General features: G+C 44.9%; 2 protein-coding genes across 6 annotated transcripts in view; both read left to right on the top strand.

The window, feature by feature from the left end:
- The window catches only part of plekhg5b (pleckstrin homology domain containing, family G (with RhoGef domain) member 5b), a 67,144-nt gene extending 65,532 nt beyond the window's left edge, over window positions 1-1,612 (top strand). For all 5 annotated transcript variants that reach the window (XM_076041775.1, XM_076041774.1, XM_076041778.1 and 2 more), the window contains one exon: window positions 202-1,612. In XM_076041775.1, the coding sequence (XP_075897890.1) occupies window positions 202-211 (10 nt within the window). In that variant the 3' untranslated portion in view covers window positions 212-1,612. The remainder of the gene's footprint in view (window positions 1-201) is intronic.
- Window positions 1,613-6,131: 4,519 nt separating this feature from the next.
- On the top strand, window positions 6,132-25,904 carry LOC142898638 (ankyrin repeat domain-containing protein SOWAHC). The gene is made up of 11 exons (XM_076041674.1): window positions 6,132-6,484; window positions 9,876-9,937; window positions 10,586-10,786; window positions 11,861-11,965; window positions 14,549-14,605; window positions 15,207-15,308; window positions 17,820-17,834; window positions 21,112-21,204; window positions 22,604-22,676; window positions 23,703-23,798; window positions 24,520-25,904. The coding sequence occupies exons 1-11, from the start codon at window positions 6,352-6,354 to the stop codon at window positions 24,720-24,722; spliced, it is 1,140 nt and encodes a 379-aa protein (XP_075897789.1). The 5' UTR covers window positions 6,132-6,351; the 3' UTR covers window positions 24,723-25,904.
- The last annotated feature ends 1,806 nt before the right edge of the window (window positions 25,905-27,710 follow it).

Below are 27,710 nucleotides of genomic sequence, written 5' to 3'. Positions count from 1 at the left end.
CCTCTGCGCTGGGGGAGTTGACAGGCCAGTTAAAGGGAGTTTCGCATCGTTTGGTCCATTTCAGACGGAATAAATAACCGCAAAGTGTGCCAAGCTGATCCGTCCCAGGCCTTCCTAGCAAAGCGCAATGATTTTACATGTTTCTGCAGATGTAGTGGAACTGCGTCACTTAACTGTGCCTGTTTTTGTTTTTCCTCCCAGGGAGGTGTAACCAGTCCACCAGTGAGAAACAACGCTTGTTTGGCTTTGGGCGGACTGAATTTTCCTGAGCAGAATGCACTCTCGTCTGCGTCGCTGCCTTCCTCCTCCTGCTCTCTGGATGCCCACCGTACCTTTCTTTCTTTGCATCTGAACAAAAAAAACTGAGTTTTTTTGCTGTTGGACTGGTTTCCAAAACGTCCCCCTCAGTGGAAAGGAGAGGCACAGAGACACGTTAACTGCTTGCACTTTGCAACAGAAGTAGCATTAAAGGGACCTCCAGAGCGAGGATACACCCAAGTGGCGGTGAGGCCACGGAGGCAGCGGCGAAGCTCCATCCCGGATCTGGACCAGCGCCGAGGACGACGCCCCTCTGATGTCGGTGCTACTCCTGGTTTGCTCTGTCGAAAGAAAGAAAAAAAAAAGAGAGATGAAAATTGCACAGTTATCTATGTTTAGAAGAATCACTAATGAGTGAATTTACATTTAGAGTCACGGCGCCGAGAATTTGAGTTTATTGTTGATGTTTGTGCGAGTGGATGAGGTGTGTGAATGAGCGTGTAAACCCCTCGACTCCTGACTGAACCAAAACCCAATTGCCCGTCTCGGCCGTAAGAGCGCTGACGCAACCAAAAGAAAAGAAAAGAAAAAGGTTCAAGCCCCGAGTAGCCAGTAGATCCTTATTATCTCAAATACACAACTGAAATAATTTCCGATCTTCCCCTTCACCGCTAGTCCTGGTTGGTTGAACCGTTTGATCTGCTGTTGCGAGGTTGAGGTGATTTCATTTGAAATGGGAAAAAAAGCCAAGTTAAAGGTGTTCTTTTTTTTTTTTTGAAGAATTTCCTGCACTGTGTTTTTGTAACGTTTGAGTCTCTGCTCCCACTCGAGGCCTGTTTGAGGAAAAGACGTGTGTGGGCACCACAGACACACACACACAGAACGCAGGAGACACTTTTCCTGTTTGGGAGCACCTTTCCCCTGAAAACACCACTTTATGACACAAAACAAGTCCGAGGAAACAGTTTGGGTGTGACCGCGCAGAACTGGCTTTATTTAAACGGGAGATTTCTAATCAAAGTATTGATTACACCAACTCACCCTGATGTCATGCTCCGCTTTCCTAATCAGTGATCTATAACTTCATTCCAGTCCTGGCCCAAACCAAATAGGTTAACTCTGTTTACTTCTAGTTTTTTTTTGTTTATGTGTAATATTTATTATGCTTTCTGTTTTATATATAAGATATTGTTTATATTGTTTTCTTTAATGATTTGTATTTTTTTTTTTGGATGTAGTCTTAATAATTTTGACTTGCCAGGCATGAATGTGCTATGAACCAAAATCATTGTGTTTTCCTCTTTCAGGAATGAATTTAAAGTGTCTTAAAAATGATAATAAAAAAAAAATACTAAAATAATTACGGCTCCTCTTTTAATGGTTTAATCCGTCATTACAGAGCAGTTTTGGGGGAAGGATGAGTCACTGCACAGACAGACAGCAAGCAGGTCACAACACAATTTGCATTTTGGAAGTGAAGAGTGAGAGTATGGGCCAGGCGACAGCATCGTGTTGGAGGTTTGGATTTCTGTATTAATGGGGGGAAAACTCTGCTGTGAATATCAAAGGTTAAAAGGCAAACAACAGTTGGCTCCATTAAGTTTCTGCTACATTCTCAACATTTTATTAACCAAGTAGTTAAGAAATGAAATTGTTGATTAAGATATCAATCTAGATTGATTGATGGATCAATAACAAACTGATTCCATGGCATTTGATCAAGAGGACAATGATGCTTGAACTCAAGCTGCTGTTCTAAACAAATGCCCTCTTCCTCGCCCTCACACTTTGCATGGCTATAAAAAGAAATTCAAATTAGATGAAAAAAGAAAATAGTGTCTTGCCAGGATGCAGCGCATAATTCACATTACTACACTGCATTACTAAGTACAGCAGAGAAATAGAAGAGGAGTGTAGGACTTTGTTTCTCGAGGTTGTCCCAAACACACGCAATGTTTAATACACAAATAAATGTAAATACATTTCGCATCCCGAGCTCTTATTTGCAAGGCAGTCGTGTGTGTGATGATGCGGGGTTACTCAGAGTTAACCAGCTTTTATCTGCTCGCTGGTGGCTTTCTGGGAACTCGGTCCGATCACATCTGTCCAAGCTTCCCGTCTGCTCCGACCGTCTGCCTCTGGCTCCCATACAGTCCAGATGTGATGTGCCTCCACGACGGAGGCCCTCCGAGCCGGTCGGCCCGCACTAACATCGCGACCAAAGGTGTATTTACAGGTGATTATACGAGCTAATCGGTGGATTACAGCATGTCGAGTCCGCGCAAGCCTCTAAGCTGCGGAGAAAAGACAGTGTGGCCCCTGTGGGATTTTCTCTTTAATCTGCTCCCAGAAAGCAGCGGCCCCTCCCGCTCTCACATCTGGCCCGGCGGGGATTTGCTCTTGTAATCTGTCATTTTAAAACAATTTTATGGCGCTCTGCCGCTGATACGCTGGACTTTAATTATTAAAATGCAGCTTTTCTATTTTAGCAATGAATTAATTACACTTGCCGGATCTATTAGCCTTTCACCGACGTGAGCGACGAGGTCGCAGCTCAGTCGGCCGCCGGTTGCTCTCATGTATGCACGATGCTCTGAGGGCTCTGACTGCTGTGAAGCAGGTCAAGAGAAGCAAACTCACTGGTCAGAAAGTAGAACAGTGCAGACAATGAAAGCACAGGTTTATCCAAATAACATAAAACCTTCTGCACTTTGTCACAGAACAGCTCTGTTTGAAGTCAAGTGAGTCAGATGAAGGCATCAGACTCACTGGATGACCAATTACTTCTCTGTTATTTTTGTCATATCGGTCCTGGCCACTGTTTGGTGGGAATGAGACGGTTCAACTAAATCTTCCCAAGATTTTAAAACGTGTTGATTTACATTTGTTGTCTTGTTTGTACGCAGAAACAAGAAACCTTGCAGTTGCGGCCGTTTCCTCGTTTTTGTTTACGTCCAAGCGAGTTACACGTCTCTGCATGGGGTCTGAGGGAAGCTCAGACACCCACCATACACACACACACACACACACACACACACACACACACACACACACACCGCCTGTAGCCAGCAGCGGTGGACGGACCACCTGCTGTGGCAGATGTCAAAAACCATGCTGTATAAAAATGTCCGATTAACACAAAAGGGGCACTTTGGCAAATCCTGATTATGGGAGCACTTTCATTTATTAAACTCTGCCAATCCCCCTGTGCTCTCTCTGAGCGGGGATTAAAACCAGGTAGACACCATTGTCTATCCAAACAATCCCTCTTTAAGCTCCATCGCTGTGTCCTGCCCCGGTCCGGCCTCGCTGGCTGGCTGGCTGGCTGGCTGCTCGCCTGCCTGTAATCTCAGTAGGGGCTTATGGCTCACTACAACCACTACACATTCCCATTCATCAACATCATCCCCTTTAAAGGCACTAGGTGATTGGATTTAGGACATGTTTTACAGCGGCCACGAGGAAAAAAAAAAAAGAAGAACAGCAAATTGAAGCACATTTACAAGGGCTGTGCTGTGAAAAGGCTGCAGGACGAGTGGCGGCCATATGGAGCAGATAACCCTGTGAACATCTGCCCTCCATCAGAACCACGCAGCGCCATTAGGCCGCTCGCTGCTTTTGACCTTCACATGGCGCACAGCAAACATCTGGACCCGACCTCTGACTGCGGCATGAGTAGCTCCACGTTAAAGCAAAGCTTGTATAGATGGGACCTGAATGTATGTTTGCGACCACCGGCTCACAGGTTGGATGCAATATTTGGTCCACAGGTGTCAGTAGTTGCAGTTGTTGGAAGCTGAAATATTATTGGAGGATCACGACAGAATCTTGACTTTTCATCTTGCAGCCTCGTTCATTTTAAATGGAAGGCTGTATATGTTAGTACAGGCGTGGGCAAACTGAGGCCAGGGGGCCTTATGCGGCCCGTTAAGCTTTTTAATCTGGCCCACCGTACTTGAAGAAATGATATTAACAGTAAGTCTTCCATCTTCCATACCCGCTTCTTCCCGAGCTCAGGGTATATTATCAGGAAGTAAGTCATAGAATAGCTGTATTTCATCCATTTTGTCAGTGTTTTAAGGGTCATCTCATGAAAGAGCTACAGTAAATACCGTGGGGCTTCAAAGACCCTGATTTAGTTTTCACAACGAGTCAAAAATCTTCTTTAGTATGCAGTGCAAGTGGTATTATTAGGGGGGCATTTAGGCTTTTAGGAATTGAACTGGTGAGTACTGTTGGGAAGCTTTTTGGGTTCGAGTTATCCTGCACTTGTATACACAAAGGCAGATTGTGACGTCCAAGTGTATTTTGTTTATGTGACCTACTGGTTATTCTGGCAAAAAAAACTTTCAGTGACTTAGCACTTTCATTCGTCAACTAATGAGCCAGTTAAAATGGCATGGCCTGCTGGTACTGAGCAGCTGTGTTGCTGCTAAGCGCAGTATTTATTCCTCACCTGCTAACTAGTGCACTTCTTTTTCATTTTGTCAACACATGCTGCAAACTGTTGGACGTCGGTGTACTTGATTAGGTTATATGAGGTTCGGTTGTGTCTGTAAGCAGTGAGAGATTTTGCAGTCCAATGTCCAACTGTCGCAAGCAAAGAGCAAACAACTAGAGGGCACCTAAGCGTTGGATCACCATGCCCCCCCCCCCCCGGTCCTCCAGCAGCTCTGTTTTGATGCCCACCCACATACATGCACCACGCTCATCCCTGACAGCAGCAAAGGTGCTGCTGGTTTACCAGCTGCTCTCTGGCATACATTCATCCCACAAAGACGTGGCATATGCTGCAGGATCAAACGCCTTTATCCCTGTAAAAGTTGTGTTGTTTTCTAAATTGAAAGAGCATAAGGTCCCATTTTCACGTGACAATGTAAACTCCTCACCTCAATAATTGTATCAGCCCATAAGGAGCTTACTGTAATTACAATATTGTCTTCTCTCCCTCTCTCTCTCTTTCTTTTTTTTTTTTTTTTAAGCAGACGGCCTAAAACATGGAATACAAATCGGTCATTTCTAAATTAAATGGAAACCTGGTACCCTGCTAGAGAAGCCTCGGTGGTGGGGCGACAGACGGATTAACGTGTAATTCCGGCACATTTAATATTTACAGCACAATGGCACAATTAATCTGACAATGTGTTCTGTGACTAATACCTGCACCCGTGGCCTCGCACCCTGCTAGTCTCTGTTTATTTGATCTGTCATGCATAGTTTGCCCACTTTGACCCTAGGTCACTTAATAATAAAAATAAATTAAAAAAAAAGCCTACCACATATATTTGATCCAATGAAAAAAGATTTGCCAAATTAACCGTGAATACCTTTGACTTTCGTTCTTGCTTAAAACAACTAAAATGGTTACTTGATTCCCTTCCACATTGTGTTACATCTCACATATCGCTTTTCTAGTCACTTTCAACATCACACCTAGATGCAGGCTTCTTTACGATTGTAGCTTCAGAGGAGCTGTGCAGAGGCCTAAACTAAGCAGCTCAATAGAGATTTCGCTCCGGAGCAACACACAAGTCTGTATTCATGTGTGTTTCTGTGCACGCTCCATCTGGCAAATATGGCGCCTGCAGGCTGAAAAAAAAGAGGGGGGAAAAACAAAAAACAAGACAAACAAATGTCAAACATTTTTACCCACAATACATGCATATTGAGGACAATAGCAAACTATTCAAATCATGCTGTGGGTTTCCGACTTCTGCTTTCTTGAGTGCAAAAAGTGATTTTTTTTGTTTGTGTGTGTGTGTGTGTGTGTGTGTGTGTGTGTGTGTGTGTGTGTGTGTGTGTGTGTGTGTGTGTGTGACGATGAAGTGCGGAAGCAAGATGCTGACATTGCGCATGACTCGAAAGGGTTAACAAGAGGAGGAGGAGGCAGCAGCAGCGGTCAGCTCGTCACTGGGTGGAGTGGAGTGAAGTTTGGACATGTACTAACAATAAATTAGCCCAGAGGACCACCGCTAATATGGCTAAGTGAAAGTGGGTGTGGGAAAGAAAAAAAAACACTACTTATGTATTATTTAGCATATTTATTTGTATTTGACCGAACCGAACCGAGCCGGAGCGGAGCGGGAAGCCGAGATGAGTGATGTGAACGAGGAGTCGCTGCTGGACTACTTCTCCTCCAGCGGAGGCAGCTCGGGTCGAGTCAAAAACGCCGACATTCTGCGGACGTTCAAGGCTTTTATCGGCCACGCTGACCCGCAGCTCCGCGGTAAGTTGCGGCGACGTCGTTTCTCCAGACGGGGTCGCGGTGACAGTTCGTGAAGGCGGGATGGCATTAGAGAAGGCGGTCGGCTGACCGTGACTCAAGCAAGCCTTGGTTGTTTTTTTTTTTTTTTTTTTTTAAATAGTTATTTTATTTTAAAGCAGAATCTCTACGTGCGTGTTTCCACAAAGGCGCTCAACGTCCCGTCATTGTTCTCAGCTATAAACAGACGGACATCTGGTTCGCATTAAAGGACCCCCACAAAATACCTCCAGTTCCAGCAGGAGTGACGTCATTTCCTGCCCGGGGCCACCACTGGTGGCTGCCAGCTAACTGATGAGCATGAAGGAACCCATCAGTGAAATATGTGCTGCTGTCACATGAATGCGTGAAGGCCTGTTAGTGTTGTAGTACTGGAGATTGGTCTTGGTCTCCTTTTTAAAGGTCTCAACTTGGAGGCATTTTTTTTTTTTACTGCGATTACTCTGAATTTTTGATCAAGATGTTGCTGTTCAATTTCGAAGCAAACTCGAATTTATAAAAGATACTTGTTGTTGTTGTTGTTTTTTTTTTAAATATAATGTCTTGGTCTTGTCTCGATACTCTCTCGTCTTGACAGAGTCTTGGTCTCGGATGGTGCAGCCATGACTTTACCACTAGCCTCCCGTCACGGCCGAGCTGTGAGTGAGTGGATTTAAAACTCACCCTGGTGAACTCAGCTCAGTGCTTCTCTCTCCTGCTCCTCTCCTCCCACCCACTCCCATCCTTACGCAACGTTTTCACGAATCACGCCGCGCAAAATCGCTGCAATGTGCAAGATGTCTTCAAACATTTTTGCGTGTGTGCAATGCAATTGTTTATGTTGTACGAGAGCTAATGCAGCCGCGCCTCCGGTCCTTCCTACACAGACTCTCCCTCGACAATGTAAACAGGAGCTGGAGATCACAAACTCAAACCTGGAGACTATTGAAGTGATTAAAAACAAATTTTAGACTGCGGGTGAAGTTCTTGGTCTCTAAAGGAAATAAACATGGGCACGTCTCATTTTTTCAGAAGACGATGTTCAATTTCGACTCCCCTAAAGATTCACCTGCACATGGATCTGCAAGAGATTAGTAAACCATGGGTGGCAACATGACTTTGGCAACTGTTTTTTATTGTGGCCCATACCTCTTTTAGTGACACATTGACCCAAACTGCAGCCAACCACCAGGGGGCAGTGATAAATTTTGGGTTTACTTTTAAAGGATTTCTCGTGTCCTCAATCTTGTATTTCATTATCAATGGTGTAATCCTGAAAAATGCTTTCTAGTTTGGTTTCACCATAACATTAAAAAAAATATATACATTTTCGGCTTCAGCAGTGCAAGTAAAATCTTATAGAAAGGCTGAATTCCTCTATTTTTGAAATAAAAGTTAGAATGGTTGCTTGATTTGTTGCCACATGTGGCAAAGGAGCAGTGATGTAGCAAACATGGATATGACGTGATGATGGCATGACTTGCAGTAACCAGGCACGTAGCAACAACAACCGCAAGAGATCCAGTTATAATAGCACCAAAATTATCCTTGACCTCATCCATCAAACAGTGCACCACTAAACCCAATCCTACTACCGCCGTGCAAAGTTCCATGTTACCATGGCAACCGTTACTTGTTTTGATTCATTTTTTATTACAGCCATGTTTCGAGAAATTGCTCCTACAAAAAACTGCTCCAAAAAAACTCATGGAAACGCAGTTAGTTTGCATTCATTTCAAAGATTTGCACATGACATCCAGTCTTGCTGTACTAGATGTCCATTTTTATACATGCCAGTGCTCACGCCATAATAAAGACGAGCTGAGCAATAGTGCATTTTCTCCGTTCAAACAACACTGAAAGAGAAACGCTGTGCTGTTTATTCTTACAAAAGTAAATAGCGAGAGTGTCTGAGTGATGCACTCAGGAATTTCCACACTCGTCGAAACGAAATGGAAATGGAAAACATTTAGCGGATGCAAATGCACATCAGCGCATGAAGTCACTGCATGGATGAAGCCTTCAATACATTGTGGCCCCACCAGATCGATGGCAGCGTCGTGGTCCGTTAACCATCCACTCATCAGTGTTCTCTACCTTTGGCCTGAAACACGTTTCAACCCAGCGCTCAAATGATTATCCAAAGTGACCTGGCGGCACTGCGCTGCGTCCAGATGCCATGTCGCACTGCAGTTGTTAACAGAGGTTTAGGGAGCCGCCTTGATACGGTGCCAGATAAACGTGGCTGTCCAATTAGAAGAAGTGCTTCCCACCCGTTTAAAGTCTGCCCTGACATGTGGTCGCAGGTTTTCCGCCAGTAATTGTGTGCATAGCGATTTAATCATAATTAAGACCACATGCATCACTGGTTGTGGACCCTGTAATGGGGCGGATTTTCTCATCCAATCGCTAAACTGGGCCATGGTTGAGAGGGTGTGTGTGTGTGTGTGTGTGTGTGTGTGTGTTGCTTACTTGTCCAGACCTTTGGCTAATAAATAACCCGCGTGTCCGCCATGCAACTGCGAGGCAAGCAATGTGTCCGTTGAGAACAGATGCTGAATGGCTGCTTCCTTTTGGATTTCCTGTTGTTGTGGGCGCGCCGCTATCTCGCAGACGAGCCTCTCTGAGCAACACCGGGAAGAGGAAACACTTCAATTGTCCCGAGCTGCGTGCTCGCATGCTCCTAGGAATGAATGGAATACCTACGTAGGCCTGGAAACTTAAGTTTCCCCTCCCCGAGGAGCCGGCGTGATGACCAGAGGCAGCTCCTTAATCACACAGTTGCTCATGTTTGAATGTTTGAATATGTGCTCCCAGGTGTAAACGCCGGGGTGATAGCGTTCGTTATCTGATGGGGCCTATCAGCTCGTCAGCTCTAGTTTGTTTGGTTCCCACAGAGAAAGATTAGGTTTGAAGTTGCTCAGGTTTCAGCCTGCGGGGATGCTCTGTTCTCTGTCTGCCTCTTTCCTGCCTGCTGTACTGCGCTTTGAATGTTCATGCCACTATATCAGTGCCGTGCAACAAAGAAGCACCGAGCTCAAGTCTGCGCAGCAAGCATGAGCTGGTAAAGCAATAAAAACAGACAGCTCAGTTCCAGAATAGAATAGAATAGAATAGAATTTCCCTTTATTAGTCCCACTGCGGGTAAGTTCACAGTGTTGCATCAGCAAAAATACAATGTATGTGCAAGGTTGCACAAAATATACAATGAGCAAAAAGAAGAATGTTTGACAGATATGAAACATAAAAATATTACATTAAACACAATGTGGTACTTTTACTCCTGCCCTGTTTGGTGGCTTGTTGCCTTTTCAGTGTTTGAACCCGAGTGACGTTGACGTTGTGTTTTTCACATCATACGCTTTTTCCCCTGCAGCCAAATATAGAGAGGAATTCAAGCTCATCATTGACCGGATTGCGGTGGTGAAGTCAGAGAATGTAAGTCAAATCTTCAGCTATTTTTAACTTTTGAGGAAGAAGTGCTCTCTTCCCAAGCTGCTGTCAAAGATTTGCCCTGAGGCGTCAGGTTTTGAGGAGTGTGTACTTTCATTTTCACTCAGTCTACAATTAACTTCAAAACTAACCTGTGTTCCTTTTTCAACTCAATACAACGTACAATGCAGCATGTTGTTAAACTGTGTTGCTACAAAGCAACATAGTGAATTGAGTTATAACAGAAGGCCTGGAAATTCTTTCTTAATTTCTTTTAATTTTCAAAACAACCACTTTTCAATTCGTCATTAGTTTTCTGCCGTGGTGGTGAAGGAGCTTTTCAGTCAACATACCAGCAGATCTAACAAACAGGTGTTGAAAGACTTTGAAGTACCGGATATCTTCTTTAACTCCAGTATGAAGTCAAAGAGCACCGCTTCATTTGCGTCTTCTTCACACGACTTTCATGTGAACAAAGAAATTTGGCTTTCAAAATTTCACTTCTGCTGCAAAAGAACCTGAATTTCCTGAAGATCCAGTTTCATATGAAAATCATGCAAATAAGATTATTGAGGGAAAAAAAAATGCTTCACATGGTTATTTCTGCACCGTTGAAGAAAATACCCTTGGCGTGTTTTGTATCTTTGTATCCAGGGGGAGAAATACTTGGTGCTGAAGAAGAAGTACAGGCAGCAGCTTCAGGAGAAAGAAGCCAAGCATCCCAGGATGGACGGGGAGGGACAGAGACATCCCAGCCCGGCCAAGGCTGCTGCTGCTGCTGTGCAGTGGGATGCGGGAGCCGGTCCGAACCGCTACCTGCAGCAGGACGAGCCCATGTCATGTGCTGCAGCAGAGGTAAACTCGCAAACAGCCACTTCCTCTGTAAACGGGAAAAAAAACAACAAACAAACTGTAAGACGAGCCGACGGGATGACTCAGCGGCCTGATGTGCCCTCGGCGCCGGCGCAACACTCTTGCTCTTTGTGTTGCGTGACACATTTATCTGTAAACAAGGCCGCGTCTGTGCGGTGCTGTGTATCAGCGGAGGATCCCGGGGCAATGCTGTCAAAGCAGACAAATGCTCTTTATGCCAGGGCGCGTGCAAGTTAGCGGCAGCGCTGAAAACACAGGAGGTCAAAGGGCTTACGGGTTTACATAAAGTGGGCAAAGCTGTTTTAAAGCCAACGTATAGGAGCTCTTTTCCCTGTTTTAAAACACAGTGCCGCTTTAATGCACCGTAATCCCCTGGAGGCACTTCTACATATTGTTCCCGCTGTAAACGTAAGCGCGTAATCAGAGGTCAGCAAGATAAATGCGTCTTGATGCCGCTGAGTGAGTGTTGTCGCACTGCGTGTCCTGACGACCGGCCAAGTGGCAGGGGTGGGAATCGCTGGGTACCTGACGATTCAATTCCATTCCGATTCACAGGGCTACGATTCAATTGATCGCGATTAATCGAGAATCTAGCTTTATCACGATTCCTACATATATATACATATATATTTTTTTTTTCTCCTCACTGTGTGGCTAATAAACCAAGTGCTTTCCAATTATCCATATTGAACAATTTACTTTTTTCTATCATTTATTGATAATAAAATTTTAACTGTCAACTGGAAGGCAATGTCTGAAAGTATCTCGAGTCAATGTGTAAATCAATTTATAACTGCCAATGTCATAATCACAATGAATCTAAGAATCATTTTTTTTTTCTCGCAGCGCTACCAAGTGTTGGCGTCTCACTAACCTCGGCTAAACGTCGTGCACATTGAGGCTTGGGGTGCTGCAACAGGTCTTAACAGCAGATCTTGTGTGTGTCTGTGTGTGTGTGTGTGTGTGTGTGTGTGTGTGTGTGTGTGTGTGTGTGTGTGTGTGTGTGTGTGTGTGTGTGTGTGTGTGTGTGTGTGTGTGTGTGTCCTCCTGCAGGAGGTGCACACAGAGAACGCTGCGCCTCATCGTGCAGCCGTGCCGCTCCAGGAAGCCTCAGCGCCAAGCAGCAGGGAGGAGGAGCTGGACCAAGACTCGGGGTCAAAGGTGACTGATGAGAGTTTAATTGGCGTTCGTACCGTGTCATTATTTTTGCCCACCTGGCCCTGGCAGTTGCCTCGGACGTCTCGCAGGTGGTTGACGCCTCGGCGACAAGGCTGTGGCGTGATCTCTGTTTGGCCGCGGCAAAAGCGCAGTCGCAGTTATTTGTGACGACTGTGTGCAAAGAAGACATGCCTATAAACGCTGGTGGCGTGTAAAATAGTCACTGTCACACTCGGTCAAACTGTTAAAAGGTCTTTCATGGCTTATTTCTGCACATTTGCTTGTATTTTGGGTCGACTTATGACCATTTCAAGATAAGAATTCACACTCTCACATGATGCATTTTAGCCAGCATGGGAAATGTGTTGGATAAACAGTGCAGAAAACAAAAAATCACAATGGAACTGTATATGTTCTCCATCCAGGTACATATAACATTTCCTCATTTATAGATTTTTACAAGTCTTAAACAGTTTCCCAAGTATCGAAATCGTCTTTTACGCCTGCCATGATGGCCACATTCAGTTTTTAAATGAACACAAAGCGCATTCAAACCCACTTCAAGAAAAAAAAAAGAAACCGCTCGAGCTGTTCTGCCTTCAGCCAGCAGGTGGTGCTAAGTTAATTGCCTGGATTGCTGGATTGCCAGCCTCCAGTCTGTCAAACCAGTTTGGGAGGAGACCCTGCAGGGGGACAATGCACTTTGAAATAAAGCCCTCTGTTATCATGTTAAGCAGCAGCATGTTGGAACCCATTAGAAAGATAATAATCATTTGTGCCCATTAAAGAGTTTGTCATTCATCTCCGAGAAAGAGTCGTGGCTCTGCGTGTGACGGAGAGAACTTGTTTCAGATGTGTTTGCCTAATGTATTAGCGGCACCGTCGAACTTTGCATCAAACCTCTCACTGTGAACAATTGTTCCGAATAGATAGTCGGATGAAAATGACAATTAACTCATTCTGATTCTGAAAATTAAAAAAAAAAAAATATATATATATATCTGTCTGAATGTATTGCACAGATTAGTGGAGTACCCAGAGTACACAGGACCAAAAACCTAGAAAAATCTAATTCAGATTGATTGTTAATTCAGAGTGATTCTTAATGCAATATATCAGAAATTCATGGAGCTGTCCAGAAACTTTTTTCCGCCACAGTATATTTGTGAACCAGATGACGCTGATGCCTGTTGTTGCAGCAGATTAGTGAAATGTCTCTAGTTGCTTGACAACGTATCTTTAGTTACTACTTTATTCTGAGATAAACCCAGGTTCTGTCTTTGACTTGATCCAGGTGGAGAGCTTCACACCAACCTGACTACTGATAGATTACAACAATACTAACCCAAATCCCAGGAAATGAGTTTTCTTCTTTTGCTTGGTGCTCCTCTCAGAGGGAAACCCCAACAAATGTTCTGTTATTTTAGGAAGTGGTTGTAAACAGAAGATTTGAAAATGAAGATGATATGATACTTTTAAATTCACATTTCCCCCCCAAAAATATTCCCTTGACAGCTAGAAATCATTGACAGATATTTTTTTTAATCCTCTGAAGCGTTCAAGTAGTTTAGTATTTGAACATTACCTTGATTAACAATTTTAACTGAAATCATCAAACCAACTCTAAAAGCCTCCTTTTGTGAAGTTATGAGGTTTTGTCTTGCAGTTTTCCATATTTCGTTTACTTCAACAGCACCTTATACAGTAGAGCCATTTCCCTTGAAGAATTGTTCTTTTTAAACTGTTAAACATTTTCACACTGTTGATGTCGGTTGGTTACATTGTCTTTTCTTGTTTAACTTGTTTAATTACTTTTTGTATTTTTTTGATTTTCTTAGGGACATTGTTTTATAACAATACTATTTAATTTAATTTAATTTAATTTAATTTGATTTAATTTAATTTAATTTAATTATTTAATTTAATTTAATTTAATTTATTCTTGACATATAAACATACTCTGGAAACACGCTCCCTCCATGTCCACGTCCGGCCTGCTGATGTGTGTCACTCACAAAAACCAAACCAAAACAGAACCCCCACCCATCCCCCCATTCCCCCTACCCCCTCCCAACCCCCGATGTGTTTTAGCGTCGTGTCAGACTGCGAGATCCGACGTTCAGCCTGAACAAGGTTCCACAAAGCGTGAAGGAGAAGCAGGAAACTTGAAGCTTCTCCTCCGTCACGTAAATCAGGCCTGGTGACACATTTACAGACTCTGTTGTGTTTTCCTCCTCCCGACGCCCCTCTCCAGCGCCTGGTCTGGCTGTAGGTGTGTTGTTCTTTGGCTAATTGTTAATTGGATTGTTGTTCATTACCCCTGATGTGTGAAAGCGACACCTCGGCCTCGCTGCCGTATTATTGCCCCCCACTCCCCCACCCCCCGCTTTGTCTGACACCCTCTGGTCACGTCTGGTCAGCTGGAAAACGCTGCGGTGGTGTGACCAGCGTGTGAACTGGGGGTTGATGTGGGTGGGTGGGTGGGTGGGTGGGGGGTGGGGGGGGAGGTTGAAGATGCTAAATCAAACGGTGTGATGGTTATGACGGATAGGTCGCAGCTAACTGATGGTCTTCTCTGTTTCGCAGTCCGAGTCGGAGCAGGATGAGGAAGGAACCGGCAGCGTGGGCTCGGCTGCTGTCGCCGTAAGTCCTGTTTGTCTCTCCTCCTCTTCCTCTTCCTCTTCCTCTTCCTCTTCCTCTTACTTTTTACTGTGCAAATGTACCCTGTAAGATGTACGATAAAATGTAATTGTAAAAATCTTCTTCTTCTTCTTCTTCTTCTTCTTCTTCTTCTTCTTCTTCTTCTTCTTCTTCTTCCTCCTTCTTCTTCTTCTTCTTCCTCCTCTTCTTCTCGCCTTATTGCTGACAAGCGCTTCAGTGACGTCTTCCACGTGTTCCAGTTGTTGTTAGAAATACACATCTGCTCCTGTCCTGTCCCGGGCGTCGCAGGGCGTCGCTACCATCACTTCCATCACTTCCATCACTTCCCCTGGAGTTGTTAACAGGACTGATGATGATGGTCAGGAGCCGCGAGTCGTGTGATCAGGGCGTCTCCTGAAAAGTGTCGTTTTATTTTCAACGTCGCAAGAAACTAATCAGAAGTTTTTCAGCTTCAGCAGAACCTGCAACAGGATGTGCACGGTGTCAATTGCTGTGTGTGTGTGTGTGTGTGTGTGTGTGTGTGTGTGTGTGTGTGTGTGTGTGTGTGTGTGTGTGCGCGCATCTGACCCTCCCTCCCCAACAGTTGGACCCTATAGAGAAGGAGTGGATCTACTCGGCTGCCGGCGCTCGAGTGCCGGACCTCTCGCAGCTGCTGCGCCAGGACGTCTCGCTGGCAAACAAGAAGGTAGCGGCGCTCTGCCCTCTCGCCAGCTTAATTCCACACCATGTTTTTTTCTTTCTTAAATTGGATCTCCACCACCCCATCTGCTGTTGGTCACCTGGGAGACTGCAGCCACTTCTCTCCTTCAACACAAAGGCCCAATGAAGCAGCAGCACAACTGTGGGATGAGAAGCGAGTTGCCGAACTGATTAAGTGGATAAAATTAGATTCTGAAATTTGCAAATGGGACATCAAAGTGCGTGTCACGTCCCTGGCAAAATTGGAGCCACTCAGACAATAAAGAGAACTTTCCTGCTTCATGAAAAAGAAGAAAATGTCCTTTGCGTACCCAATATTCATTATTATTATTATTATTATTTATTATTGTCCGTATTTTTTTTACAAGAAACCATGAGCGAAAAAATATGTTTTTCTGTGTCTAAGTGCAACCAGTTATTATTATTATATAGTTATTATTGTTCACTTATTGGAAAAACATGCCTGCAGCAACATTAAAACACAATGACCCTGGATTGTTAAATTGTTTCAAAGTATTTTTAGTGAAATTTTCAAATGATAATACAATTTAATTTTGTTCCTGTCTTCTTCTTTTTTTTTTTTTTTAACAAATATTTAATCGTCATTTAATCATCATTGAGTATTTGATCACAAATGAGTTAGTAGTCCTCACATTAGTTACTAATCTAGTCCGACCACATCTCATACATTTTCAAATCAAAGAGTCTTCCCGACGGTTTGTGCTGTGTTCAGGAATTTCTTCCAGCAACTTCCAGAACGCGATCAACACTTCCTACAATTTCTTCACCTCATTGTCTTTTTTTTTTTTAAATGGTCATGGAAAACCAAATTTGATCCAAAGTGATCTTTAAATAATTTGCCGACATTTCTGAACCCCTAGTTCGGTCCCATTTTTACTCCATAGTTTATTTTTATTTGTTTCCCCCATTTCACTCTTGTGTCAGTCAGAGCAAAAACATAAAAACTAAACTTTAAAATATTTTGTTGGTCAAATGTTTTCACTTATTTATTGCATTTTTCTCCTTTCTCTTTCCCCCCTGGTGTCCTGTGTTCTATGGTGGCGGCTGCTGGAACCAGGACTTCACCTCAGTGAGTATCTGATGTCGTCTTGTTTACACCTGGTATTAACATGCTCCCCTGAATCAGATGAGATCACAAGCAGCTGAGTGCATCACTTCCCACCAGGTGAAAACACCCGGGTGTCTCTGCGAGTCCACGTGTGATCACAACTAACTCAACAACAGCAACACAATCACTGGGATACAGAGACACACAAGCTTAGGAAGTTCAGAAAGCTGTGATCGAGGGTTTTTCTCTTGAAGGTTGTTGAAGGCCCAGCTGTCATGAAATCAAATACAAAATGTGTGTGTGTGTTTGTGTCTATTTTAAAGTTCAGTTCTCACACTCACACTGCAACAGAGTGTCAGATTAACAGCAAAGACAACACTTGACTGCACCACTTGAATGCTCATCTTACAAAATGTGTTGAGATGCCGGGGAATTGACTGAGCAGCCTGAAGTCTGAGCGGCTCTGAGCAGCTTGAATGCAGTCAGATTTAATCCGACTCTGGGTGGTAAATTTAAATGCTACATTCACAACGAGCTCCTGCTAAATATTAGAATTTTTTTTCATTTCAATTTGCCAGGAGGAGCTCTGTTTAGGACAATGTGTTGTAGCTGCAGCGTTTCCAACATACATTGTGTTGTGATTTCTACATCATCGCCTCTTTCTTGTCTTTCTTCTGCGGTGCTGCGGCTCCTGACTGTGACCCTGACCGTCGCTCCTCTTCAGGGGGTGAGTTCCAACATCGTCCACCGACTCCTCCAAACTCGCTCCACATCAGTCGTCATTTTGACTTTGGCCAGTTCACGCCGTCGAGATTTTTTTTTCCCTTTCCCCCCTCCAGCCCTTCTAATGGTATTCCGAGAAGCTGGTGTTAAAACATCCCCATCATGCATTTCAAAAGGTCCACTATCAAAAGGATTATGAAAGATAGCTTTTTAGCTCCTGCGCCCCCTGACAACCCAAATCCTTTTATTTGTCTCCGTGTGCGCTTAAGAGATTTGAGCTCATGTTTGTTGTCCCTCCCCTGTGTGTGCCACAGTTCTCACACTGTCCTGCGGCCGCGCCGGACCACCTTCTAAGAGTTGGCCCTAAGCCTCTGCCATCCCCACCCGGACAAGATAGCGCAGCGGCCATTGAAGTGTGGGGAGATTAAGGAGAGCCTTAATGCCCCACAAAGACTTCACCCACTTAAAGATAATCTGAAAGTAATAGAGCAGGCTGGGATTAATTGTAGAACAATGCAGGTTGTGTCCATGGGAAGGTGCTGAGACCCCCTCGGGGCCCCTTTGATGTTGGAGCGCGGCCCCTGATCTTGCGACTCCTTTTGGAGGAAAACGTGCAGAAGCTCCGAGGAGGAACGAAAGAAGCTTGAGAACCGAGAGTCGCAACACGCAGCAGGTGTTCGGCCGCCCGGCCGCCGTGTTGTCGAGTCCCGACTGTCTTTCGTTGTGTTGCCAACGCGAGGCTCTGAATCACACGTTTGAGCAGGACTGCAGGAGGTTGGGGGGGGGGGCAGCAGCTTCCTTTCGGGATTCAAGTGCTTCCTGTTCAGACCAAGTGTTTGCCGAGATTGTTTCAGGGGGTTTCACTGTAAAGACATGAAGTTTGAGAGGCTCTTCTCAACTCTCCCTCTCTCACTCTCTCTCTCTCTCACTCTCTCTCTCTCCCCACCTCCACTCCCCTGTGACGTGGCCGCTGCGACCCTGCTGTGCCGGACTTCCTCTGCCACACAGTTTGTAAGTACATCATTAGGCCGTCACTCTTCTCCATCTCACTGCCGCTGTCCCCTGGTGATGCTGGACCCTCTTTAGCCTCAGCTCCAGGGTGGTGACAGAGCAGTGGGGGCAATAATATGCACAGTCTGTACTTGAGTAAAAGTACAGATACTTGTGTAAAAAAAAACAAAAAACTGCCCAAAGTAAAAGTAGTGATTTAACTTCTCGAGAAAATAAAAGTTTTAAAATATACTTAAATAAAAAGTAAAAGTTATGATATTTTTGCATTTAATGCAGCAATACAAGTGTGGATTTTATATTTCACTACACAACTCCGTCGTTCGAATAGCTCCACTTAAAGCAGCAACAACTGTAATAATAAGTGAATTACTTTGAACAGAATTTGCACCTTTTAAACACAAAAGTAAGAAACGTGTTATGCAAGGAGTAGAAAACACAAATATTATTGTACAAATGTAGGGAGTAATAAAAAGTAAAATGTCGTCAGGAAAAGAAATACTCAAAGTACTGATAGCTGAAAAATCTAGAAGTACAGTCAAAGTATTTGTACTTTGTTACTTCCCACACAGAGCAGTGCCTGAGTGATTACACAGGTGTGCGCGTCTATGCGTGCGTGCGTGTGCGTGCGTGTGTGTGTGTGTGTTTGTGTGTGTGTGTGTGTGTGTGTGTGTGTGTGTGTGTGTGTGTGTGTGTGCGTGTGTGTGTGTGTGTGTGTGCGTGCGCCCCCCCTGTGGGCAGGAAGAGAAACACGAGGAGCAGGAAGTGAAGATGCTACATCCTGTCGAGCCTCGTCCATCACCGGCGCCCGCTGTGAGGGCCGTCGCTGCCGCCGCAGCCGCTCGTCAAGCAGCTCGGCGGCCAATCCGTCTTTGAGATGTGACGGGGGAGGGACAAAGAGGACGGAGACGCTCCGCCCCCGGACGGCATCCGTCACAATCTGTCTCGCAGACGGACGGACGGACGGACGGCTGAAACGCAGAAATGTTTCCTCCGCTGTTAGATGAGGGGTTTCCTTGCTATGTGCTACTAGTGCAGTGGCCGCAGTGAGGTGGACTCCATTCACACGGCTCACTTGGAATCACCCTGTTTGGAGCCCATCGGCCCCGGAGGATTTTCCAGGATCTGGGAAGATTTGTAGTTGTTTTTCTCGGTTTACCAGTGTTTCAGTCTCTCTGGTAACGCAACAGCAGTGTTCCAGCAGCAGAGGCCCAGGTTCTAAATGTTTCCACCGACTCCCCACTTTTCCCGTCATCGTCACATCACAGCGGCGCTGGAAGGGGAAACTTGTTTTATAAAAGTCCAGTTGACACGCAGACATTGTGGCACTGCTACTCCAAATTACCCACAACTAACAACGTCTGCAAGAGAGACTAATTATCATTACGATGACCAAAAGTCTGCATTAATACAACAAAAAAAAGAATGTAAGTGCGTTAAATAAACCAGCTGCTTGTCACAGCTGAGAAAAAAACTCCCTCCTTCTCTGGAAAGCACCATGTTGTTCAGTGAAAATCATGTTGCTCCATTGAACTCGTCAATTTCACCTCAGTGGAATTTACCGTCTTTACAGATGCAACACCCTCTAACCTGAGATCCCTGAGCTGGCTGAGAAAACACAAAACAAAGCAATGAATCATGGAAGAAAAGGAAGTGGACGCGTGACCGGGCGACTTGGTTTCGACTCCTGGTTCCTGGTTCTCAACTGGTGGAGTCTCAGGACCTGCAGTTTTTTCTGTATCATGAAGTCAGCAAACTCAAATTTATTCCACAAAAATAGTCCACTATCAAAACAGCTCTGTGGCCCACTTTTGGGTCACGATCCACCAGTTGAGAAACGCTGGTTTAGAGTGCTTAAAGGGATTTTTTTGAAATGCTGTTTATTGCTCCACTTTGTTCTTGGAAAAAAGGCCTCAAATCTCTTAAATCTTGGAAGATCCCTCATCTGGGCTGAAGGCTCAGACAGGGACATAATAATTAGCACTTTAGGAAAGAGAATACATTTATATTCTGGATTTTTAGAAGATATATATTATTAGTACAGTTTAAATAAAAATGAAAAATTGTCATGAACTTTCCAGGCCACTCGTTCCAGCCTTTAAATATTCCACTTTAACTGTGTCACTGCTGATTTCAAAGCGTCACCTTTCCATTGCTGCTCATTACAGTTCATCTTGTGATGTCAGACATGAAAGAGTTCTGTTCAAAGACACAGGAACAACAACAACAAAAAAAAAAGCACCCTAGCAGCAGACGGACGGAGGTTGAGAAGGTTCCGAACTCTTCTCAGTCGCCCGTTTGTTCAGAAACGTTCGGTGTTTGATTCTCGGTGTTCGGGGTCGCCCTCCCAGCGGCGGGACGTGATCCCTCAGCCCGACATCTGCCGCGGCTGCCGACGACGCGCCGCAATTACCGCTTTAAAGAGGCAAACAAAAAAAAAGGCACATGTGCTCCAACAGGTGGATGTAGTTTTGCGCCTCGTGTTTTCAGAGTGCGTCAGCCCGGCTATTATTGTCTAAAACACACACACACACACACACACACACGGACAAATGTGGGCGTGTCCATGGAGGAGAGGGGGTGGGGGTTTGGGGAGGCTGCGCCCCCCCCCCCCCCCGGGGGCCTTCTCCTTGACGTGCGCTGACAGTGGTGTGCTGATGTCTGGGCGGGTGGGGTCCCCACTCGGCGGGTCACACCAACATCATCAATCTTCCTCGTGGTGACGGCCGCCCGCCGGCCCCCGACTGTGGCCACGGCGCTGTGTTGTTTTGTAATTAGAGCCGTGTTGGATGGCAGGAAACCATCTCTTCGTCCCCCCCCCCCGTCCCCCGCCGCCACCCCCGTCCTCGACTCCCCCATCCTCACCCACGTCAGGCCCCCCCGATCTCCAAGACGGCGGCCCATTCATTTCAGTGGAGTTGCTTCCCATCATGCCTCTGATGGTGCGTTTGGTCCTGGTGTGACTCTGGGCTGGTTTCTCCCCCTGCAGACGGCGCTGCACTGGGCCGCCAAGCACGGCAGCGAGGACATGGCAACCCTGCTGGCCAACGCCGGCGCCGACGTCAACAGTAAATCAGTGAGTGTTCGCTGGAGTCACCGTTCTACTGTTCAACGTTTTAACATCTAGTTTTAAAGGTCCCGTATCGATGTGATTAATTACCCCAAAAACTTCCACAAACACAACTATAAGTTTAGCCCTTTGTTTACAGCCTTCCCTAAAAATACAAAGTTTTAGTTTTAGTAACTGCCGCTTTGTCGAACCTTCCCATGTTTGGATGGTTAGAGAAAAAAGTAGCCGAGCCAACCTTGAGGTCTGCAGCTGGAGACAGTCACATGGTGTCAATTACCCTTTGTGACATCATAAATAGCTCTGTCCCAAAACTGGGCATTTTAGCACATACAGCGAAGGGGTTGCCAGACAGACAGGCAGACTAGTGACACAAGTTATAGTAGCAGTAGTAGTAGCAGTAGTAGCAGTAGTAGTATGAATAGAAAACATTGGTGCTTAATCTGGGACCTTTGATGATCATTTGAAAATAACATCACACATTCTCACTGATATCTAACAGTACAGACAGTACGACAGAAAGTGTCAGTGTGGTTATTGTCAAGTACAATTTTGCTCATGTATTTTTTGAAGTCTTGGACTATTTAAGAGCTGATGGTTTCTGCTGTTTGGTGCACTACTGCTGCTCCTCGCTCTGCTGTTATAGAACACACACTGAGCACATGCAGAGCAACTTTCTATCTCGTTTGTCTTGTTGGAAACGGCTCCTGTATTTCATCAAGTGCCGAACCGCTGTCTTTACATCGCCGTTGAAAAGTTGGTTGACTTCACCGCCTCCGTTGCACAGCTGATTGTCATTACTCTCCTCTCTTCCTGCAGCATGTGAGTATGCAGCCAGTGATCGGGAGTGGATGGCTCTGGCGGTGAGCGGGTTGTAACGTCGGCACCGCCACACGTTGATGTAATGCTCCCTCCGTGCGATGTGCGCGGAAATCCAGCTGTGCAAATGTATGACAGCAGCGCGTGCTGTGGCGGCGGTGGGCGCCGCCCCGCTAATAAATCATGTCATGTCATGTTAATTGTTTCCCAAAACAGTGTGTCTGTGTGCCAGCCCGCACCACTCCGGCACGGCGCAATTTTCAGCCAATTGCGGCGCAATTACGTTTTTCAATCACTGTCTTGTGTTTCCATAACCTTTTGCTAATTTGTGTACTCTTTTCTCGCACCTTTTTCCTTGGCTGCGTTCGCTGGCCTGGGAAACACCAGGGGGTAGGCACACACACTCCTTTCCCATCAATTCCTCCCAACAGCATCAAGTTAAACATTTTCTACTGTTTCGACCCACTGTGTGTCGTTAAGGTTCAGAAGCATCAGTTGAAATATCCACACGCTTCATTTGCATGTGTGCAGGTTTTTTAATTGTATTTAGTGCCGACCGCTAAAATAAAATCGATGCTCTTGTTTTGCCCTGCAGGGATACACACCGTTACACATCGCAGCCTTACACGGCCACCGCCACATCCAGGAGCTGCTGACAGAAACCTACGGTAAGTGATGCTTCCCTTTGATGTTACTGATGCAATTCTAGCTTTGGCCGGCAGGACGAAGCTCCTTCGCCACAGTGTGTAGGTAGGACTCGGTGTTTCATACTTGGTTAAATGGGTTGTAAGTGAAAAGTTGGACTTAAAGAGAATTCTGTAAAATGCTCCGAGTCTCACACAAAGTGTAGGGTTGGGCTTGTGCAGATTAGATAGACATTGCTACATGATTATCTGATAATAAGACTCATTTTACCCTTTTTATGAGCTGTAATTCATGGGGGAAAATTCTGTCACAACTCTTTATTGATATCACGTAATGTACATTATAGGTATACATGAGTTCACTAACTACTGTTCTTTTTTCTGTTCAGGATAGCAAGTTAATAACTTTCATTTGACATCTCAATCAAGATATAATTTTATTCTTTGCTGCTACAATATTTATACATTAAAAGATCATTGTAAGGCTGTTACATGGCTGTGTATCAACCACAGGAGACGTAACATGAAAAACTAATTTTGACAGTGTTAATTTTCAAAGATTTTATATAAACGTGGCACTGGTGTTTCGTTGTCTTGCCTCTTTATCAAGACAAACAAGAAGCGGTGGTTTGAAAAGCGCTCCGACAACGTGACAATTTGTGTTTTTTGTGTGTCCTGTGTTGAATGTGCCGCCGCAACAATGGCAACCAAACATGTCATCGTGTCGTCGCCCTGCCGCCTCACTAGATTAGCAGCTGTTGTCTCGGCTGCTGTCGTCCTCCCTCGCGCTGGACAGTCATTGTGAAAAAAGAGGAGGACAAAAAAGGGGAAGGGGCTAAAGTTACACGTTGCACCTCAGAGAGTGACAGCAGGTTCCAGTCTGACTGTGGGAAGTTGTGTTTACCTTCGGATCGCGTTGTTTGTCTGAAAGCTTTGGGTGTAAGGTGACGGTGAAGAGGCTTATACCTGCTGCCCCCTCAGGAAGAGTCTCTGCTTACACACATTTAAATCCACCCCCCCACCCCCATGCCACCTCTGTTTTTTTTTCAGGGGCCAAAGAAAACTTACGGGACTACAGCGGTCGCCTCGCTTCACACTACCTGAAAATCAAAGAACCCGAAGGTCCAGAGGATGAAACGGACCTGTGTGAGTTCTCCCGAGTGATGGCATTGAATTAGCGCATATGGGCTGACTAAATACATTTATAAGAAATATACTCATATCTGTCTGTTATGATGCTATGAATCAGTCGATATTTACACATTTCAAGTTGATTTGCTAGATATTTGTGTTCATAAAGTTTAGAAGTTCAGAAGTTTCAAGCAAGACGAGCCTGTTTTACTTTGTCGGAAAAAAATACAATTGGGGTTCCTGGACAACATGAGCTTATCTCACTGCCAGTGGAAGCATTTCAAGCAGCCTGTTTGTAACATCAGAGTGTCTGGCAGCAAAGTGGAAACAACGAGCCTGGCGTCACATTGACAGGCCTGACATGATAATGAGAGGGCGTTTTCTCATCTCATCTCCAAAACCAGCAGAAAAGTGCAAAGCCACAAAACAACTGTCGCAGTTTTTACACGGCAGTTGTCGTGCTGCGCTAACTGTTGGCTGATGGCTCAGAAAAGAAACAGAGCCTAAAAAGAAACACAAGAGAAATAGAAGTATATTTCAAGATTCAAGAACTGTATTTATCACATGTTTATAGGATGTGCAGTGAAATGTAAAAGTGGCAATGCTTACCAGAGATTGTGCAAATAGCAAAAAACTAAATTCACAGTAATTTGTACTGTCTTTTTTGTACATCTACTCTGTACTACGACTAATGCGACCACTCCTGCTAATTTTGGGCCGTTGTGTCCGGCAACAGCAGCATTTCAGGTCACTCAGGCCAGGGAGCGCCACAGGAACAGGAAGCTGGCGTCGCTCTTCCAGTCCAAGAAGAAGTGGGGCTCTGCAGAGGACCTGGCGCCCATCGAGGAGGAGAGGTCATCAGCGCAGCAGCAGCAGCAGCAGCAGCAGCAGCAGCATCTCGCTCTGCCTGCGTTCAGGCCCAGGAAGTTCTCCCGCTGACCGCCAGCACCAAGCGACTCCCGCTCGGTTCATCCGCACCAAGAACCCATCACGTTCAGTCAAGTATTAAACAGGTGTCAGGTTCGTTGCTGCGATCCTCGTTTGTGCCAAGCAAAATATGTTTTATCTTATTTTATTTCATTTTATTTCATTTTATTTTATTTTATTTCATTTTATTTCATTTTATTTTATTTTATTTCATTTTATTTTATTTTATTTTGAAGCCTTTCACATATTTAAGTTGCTTTGTTTCACTCACGCCATAGAAACTAAAATGCCCACTTGCTTGAAAGTGTTAAAATAAAAAAAACCTTGCGATATTTTGTACATGTTGTACAAGTGCAGTTTCACCATGGAAGCATCGCAGCAATACTCACTTATATCGTTTTGATCTGGTTGACATGTTTTTGCATGTTAAGTTTGACTTCCTCGACTGTCTCTCCTGAAATGTAGGTGCTCAAACTCACTTGAATGTGTAAAACCAGGCTGCAGCTGAATGTTTGATTAGCTGTGGTTCAGGCTTTGCTGCTTTGTTTTGTGATGAAGGCAAATCAAGAAGCGTTGATTTTGTTGACAACAAAGAGAACATAAAAAAATATCCAGACTGGCTCTTTAAATAGTCCAACTGGTGAATTATAAATCCAGGAATATGTTATGTTGACTCTCACCTTCGCACGTCTTGGAATAGAAACGGGTTTGTCGTCCTTAATGTGGTTTCGCTTCACTCAAAGTGACATATAGTGCAGGATTATTTTTTTTTATGATTTGAACCTTGCTTTATTTTACAAGGAAATAATTGCATTAGCAGTACATCTGTGTGAAGGGGAAAATACCTCCCTCCTCTCTCCCCCATCAACCTCCCTGCAGCATTGTAAATTTTAAAAATATGCATGGTTTTTTTTGTTTTGTTTTTTTTACCTAGTCTGCGATTATCAGGTTTCCATGCAGCTTTTGAATGCAACATTTAAGTGCCCTGTTAACTCTTGCAAAAAATAATTTTTGCACCATCTGATGTCGTACTCGGTCGCTTCGAGCTCCATTGCAGCTAAACAAGCAAAAAAAAAGTTGCAATATTTTGTCTGTAATTTGATGCCATTGCTACTTGTCGCCTTAATTATTATATTTTTGCACAGTGTTGATATGTTGAAGGTATTTTGGTATTAAACTGCTTTTTATATTAAAGTGTGAAGTGTTTGTGTTTACTGTCACTTGCACTTCTTGATCCTGCGTCGCTGCCCACTTTAAACACACTGAGTGAGTCTTTGTGTGTCCGCTTTGCTGTTTTTTCTGCCGGAAAAAACAGCCTCCGAACTCTGCCGACACTCCGCTGGCCATTCCTCCTCGGCAGACCACAGAAGAAGAAGAAGAAGAAGGAGAACGATTTGTGATTTTTTTTTCTCTTTTCACCACTTCTCTTTTTCTTCCAACACAATGAGGCCGTTTCTCCTCCTTCTTCTCCTCTAAGCCGCCTTTGATCTGGCCCTAACTACCTGACTTTGCAGCTACAGATGGAGTAAATATGGGCCCTGCTCACTCTCCATACGGCTTTAGACCTTAATTCCTGATTAGCTGAAGAAAAAAAAAAGGGTGGGGTGGGGGCGGGGGGGGCAGCACTTGCTTTTTTTTCGGGGGGTCCCTGGATATCAGATGGCGGCGGAGGAGAAGAAGAAGAACAGAGGCAAAAGTGTTTTTGTGCTTCATTTTTGAAGCGAGGATGTTTGAGGGGTGGGTGGGGAAGGAGGTTGGGGGGGAGGTGGGGTTGGGGTAAGAGGGAGTTTTCTGTAATAGATACTTATCTTACTGCCCTCAAGCCCCTCAAACAAAGTCCCCCTCTGAAGAGATTATAACCCAGGGAGGGCACATTAACTCTAATCCCGTGCTTTGAGGCCTCACACCCCCATACCACCCTCTGGCCCACTTATTCCTGCCCTTATGTTGTTGAGGTGGGGCGGGGGGGTACCTTGTATCTGGTGCATGTATGAGCAAGGCCTGTGGCTACACACACACACACACACACACACACACACACACACACACACACAGGGGAGGGCTGCGTGCATGTCATGGGGGTGGAGTGGCTGTTTCAATAGCACGCTGACTCTAATGAAAAGCATTGAGGGGTGCATACTGCTGTGTAACTGATTCCTCTCTCTGTAGAGATTAGGCACTACATTGTTGGTTCAGTTGCTCATTTCCATGAGAGCACAGCCTCCCGCCAGCGGCTGCTCGCCTTTGTTATTTTGAGTTGGAAAACACAGTGGCCAATGTCCCCGGTTTCCTTGTAAGCATTGTTTCACAAATAGGCCAAAATGTAGATGTCACGTCACAGATGTCCAGTAACCTCATTAGCCGCTCGCTGTGAGGCTTGAAGGCGGGGGCAGGAAAAAGAAAAAGAAAGACAAACGCGTTAACTTGAAAGTTTGGATGCGGAGTGAAATTGATTAATGCTGCACTGAATTGTTTTTGTTTGGTTCGTGGCAGGAAACACGGTTTGTAGATGAGACATTTAGTCAATCAGCATCTCTCATCTGTCATTCTGATAATGTAGTTAAACTGATCAGAAAAACGATTCCTATTCTGCTAAATTCACTTGACCGTGTTTTCTGTCCGTTGGCAACAAACTCTCCTGGAAGAAGAAAAGCCCAAAGGTTATTTCTTCTGCTTGGTCTACATATCAGAACTCGTGTGTTCTGAAAATCAGTCCGCTGTGATGTCACAAACGGCAGCTGTTGCCTACATTTTCTTCCAGGGTTACACCACCGGCCAGGTGAACACAACCTTCTCTGAGATGCCTTCATTGCCACAGTTGTTGGTGTCCCATTTAAAGCACGTCAAAGATCAAGACCTACATTTTAGGCTGCAAACAGAGGGCTAAATATGCTGTTTTATCGAGATCTAGATAGTTTTTTTGATGATTAATTGTGTGATGCTGCTCCACTGGAGTCTGGGATGAGAAATAAAGATCTGAAGACGGCCAAAAAGTAGGAC

This window comes from Nelusetta ayraudi, unplaced genomic scaffold (assembly GCF_046127955.1).
Source record: "Nelusetta ayraudi isolate G7.1 ecotype Tasmania unplaced genomic scaffold, CSIRO-AGI_Nayr_v1 ptg000070l, whole genome shotgun sequence".
Taxonomy (NCBI): Eukaryota; Metazoa; Chordata; class Actinopteri; order Tetraodontiformes; family Monacanthidae; genus Nelusetta; species Nelusetta ayraudi.
The sequence above is the reverse complement of the archived record's forward strand: the minus strand, read 5'-3'. Positions and strand labels throughout refer to the sequence as shown.

Coding starts and splice junctions, on each gene's coding strand:
- LOC142898638 (XM_076041674.1), top strand. CDS start 6,352: ATGAGTGATGTGAACGAGGAGTCGCTGCTGGACTACTTCTCCTCCAGC. Junction 10,787..11,860: donor TGTCATGTGCTGCAGCAGAG/GTAAACTCGCAA, acceptor CTCCTGCAGGAG/GTGCACACAGAGAACGCTGC. Junction 14,606..15,206: donor TGGGCTCGGCTGCTGTCGCC/GTAAGTCCTGTT, acceptor CCTCCCCAACAG/TTGGACCCTATAGAGAAGGA.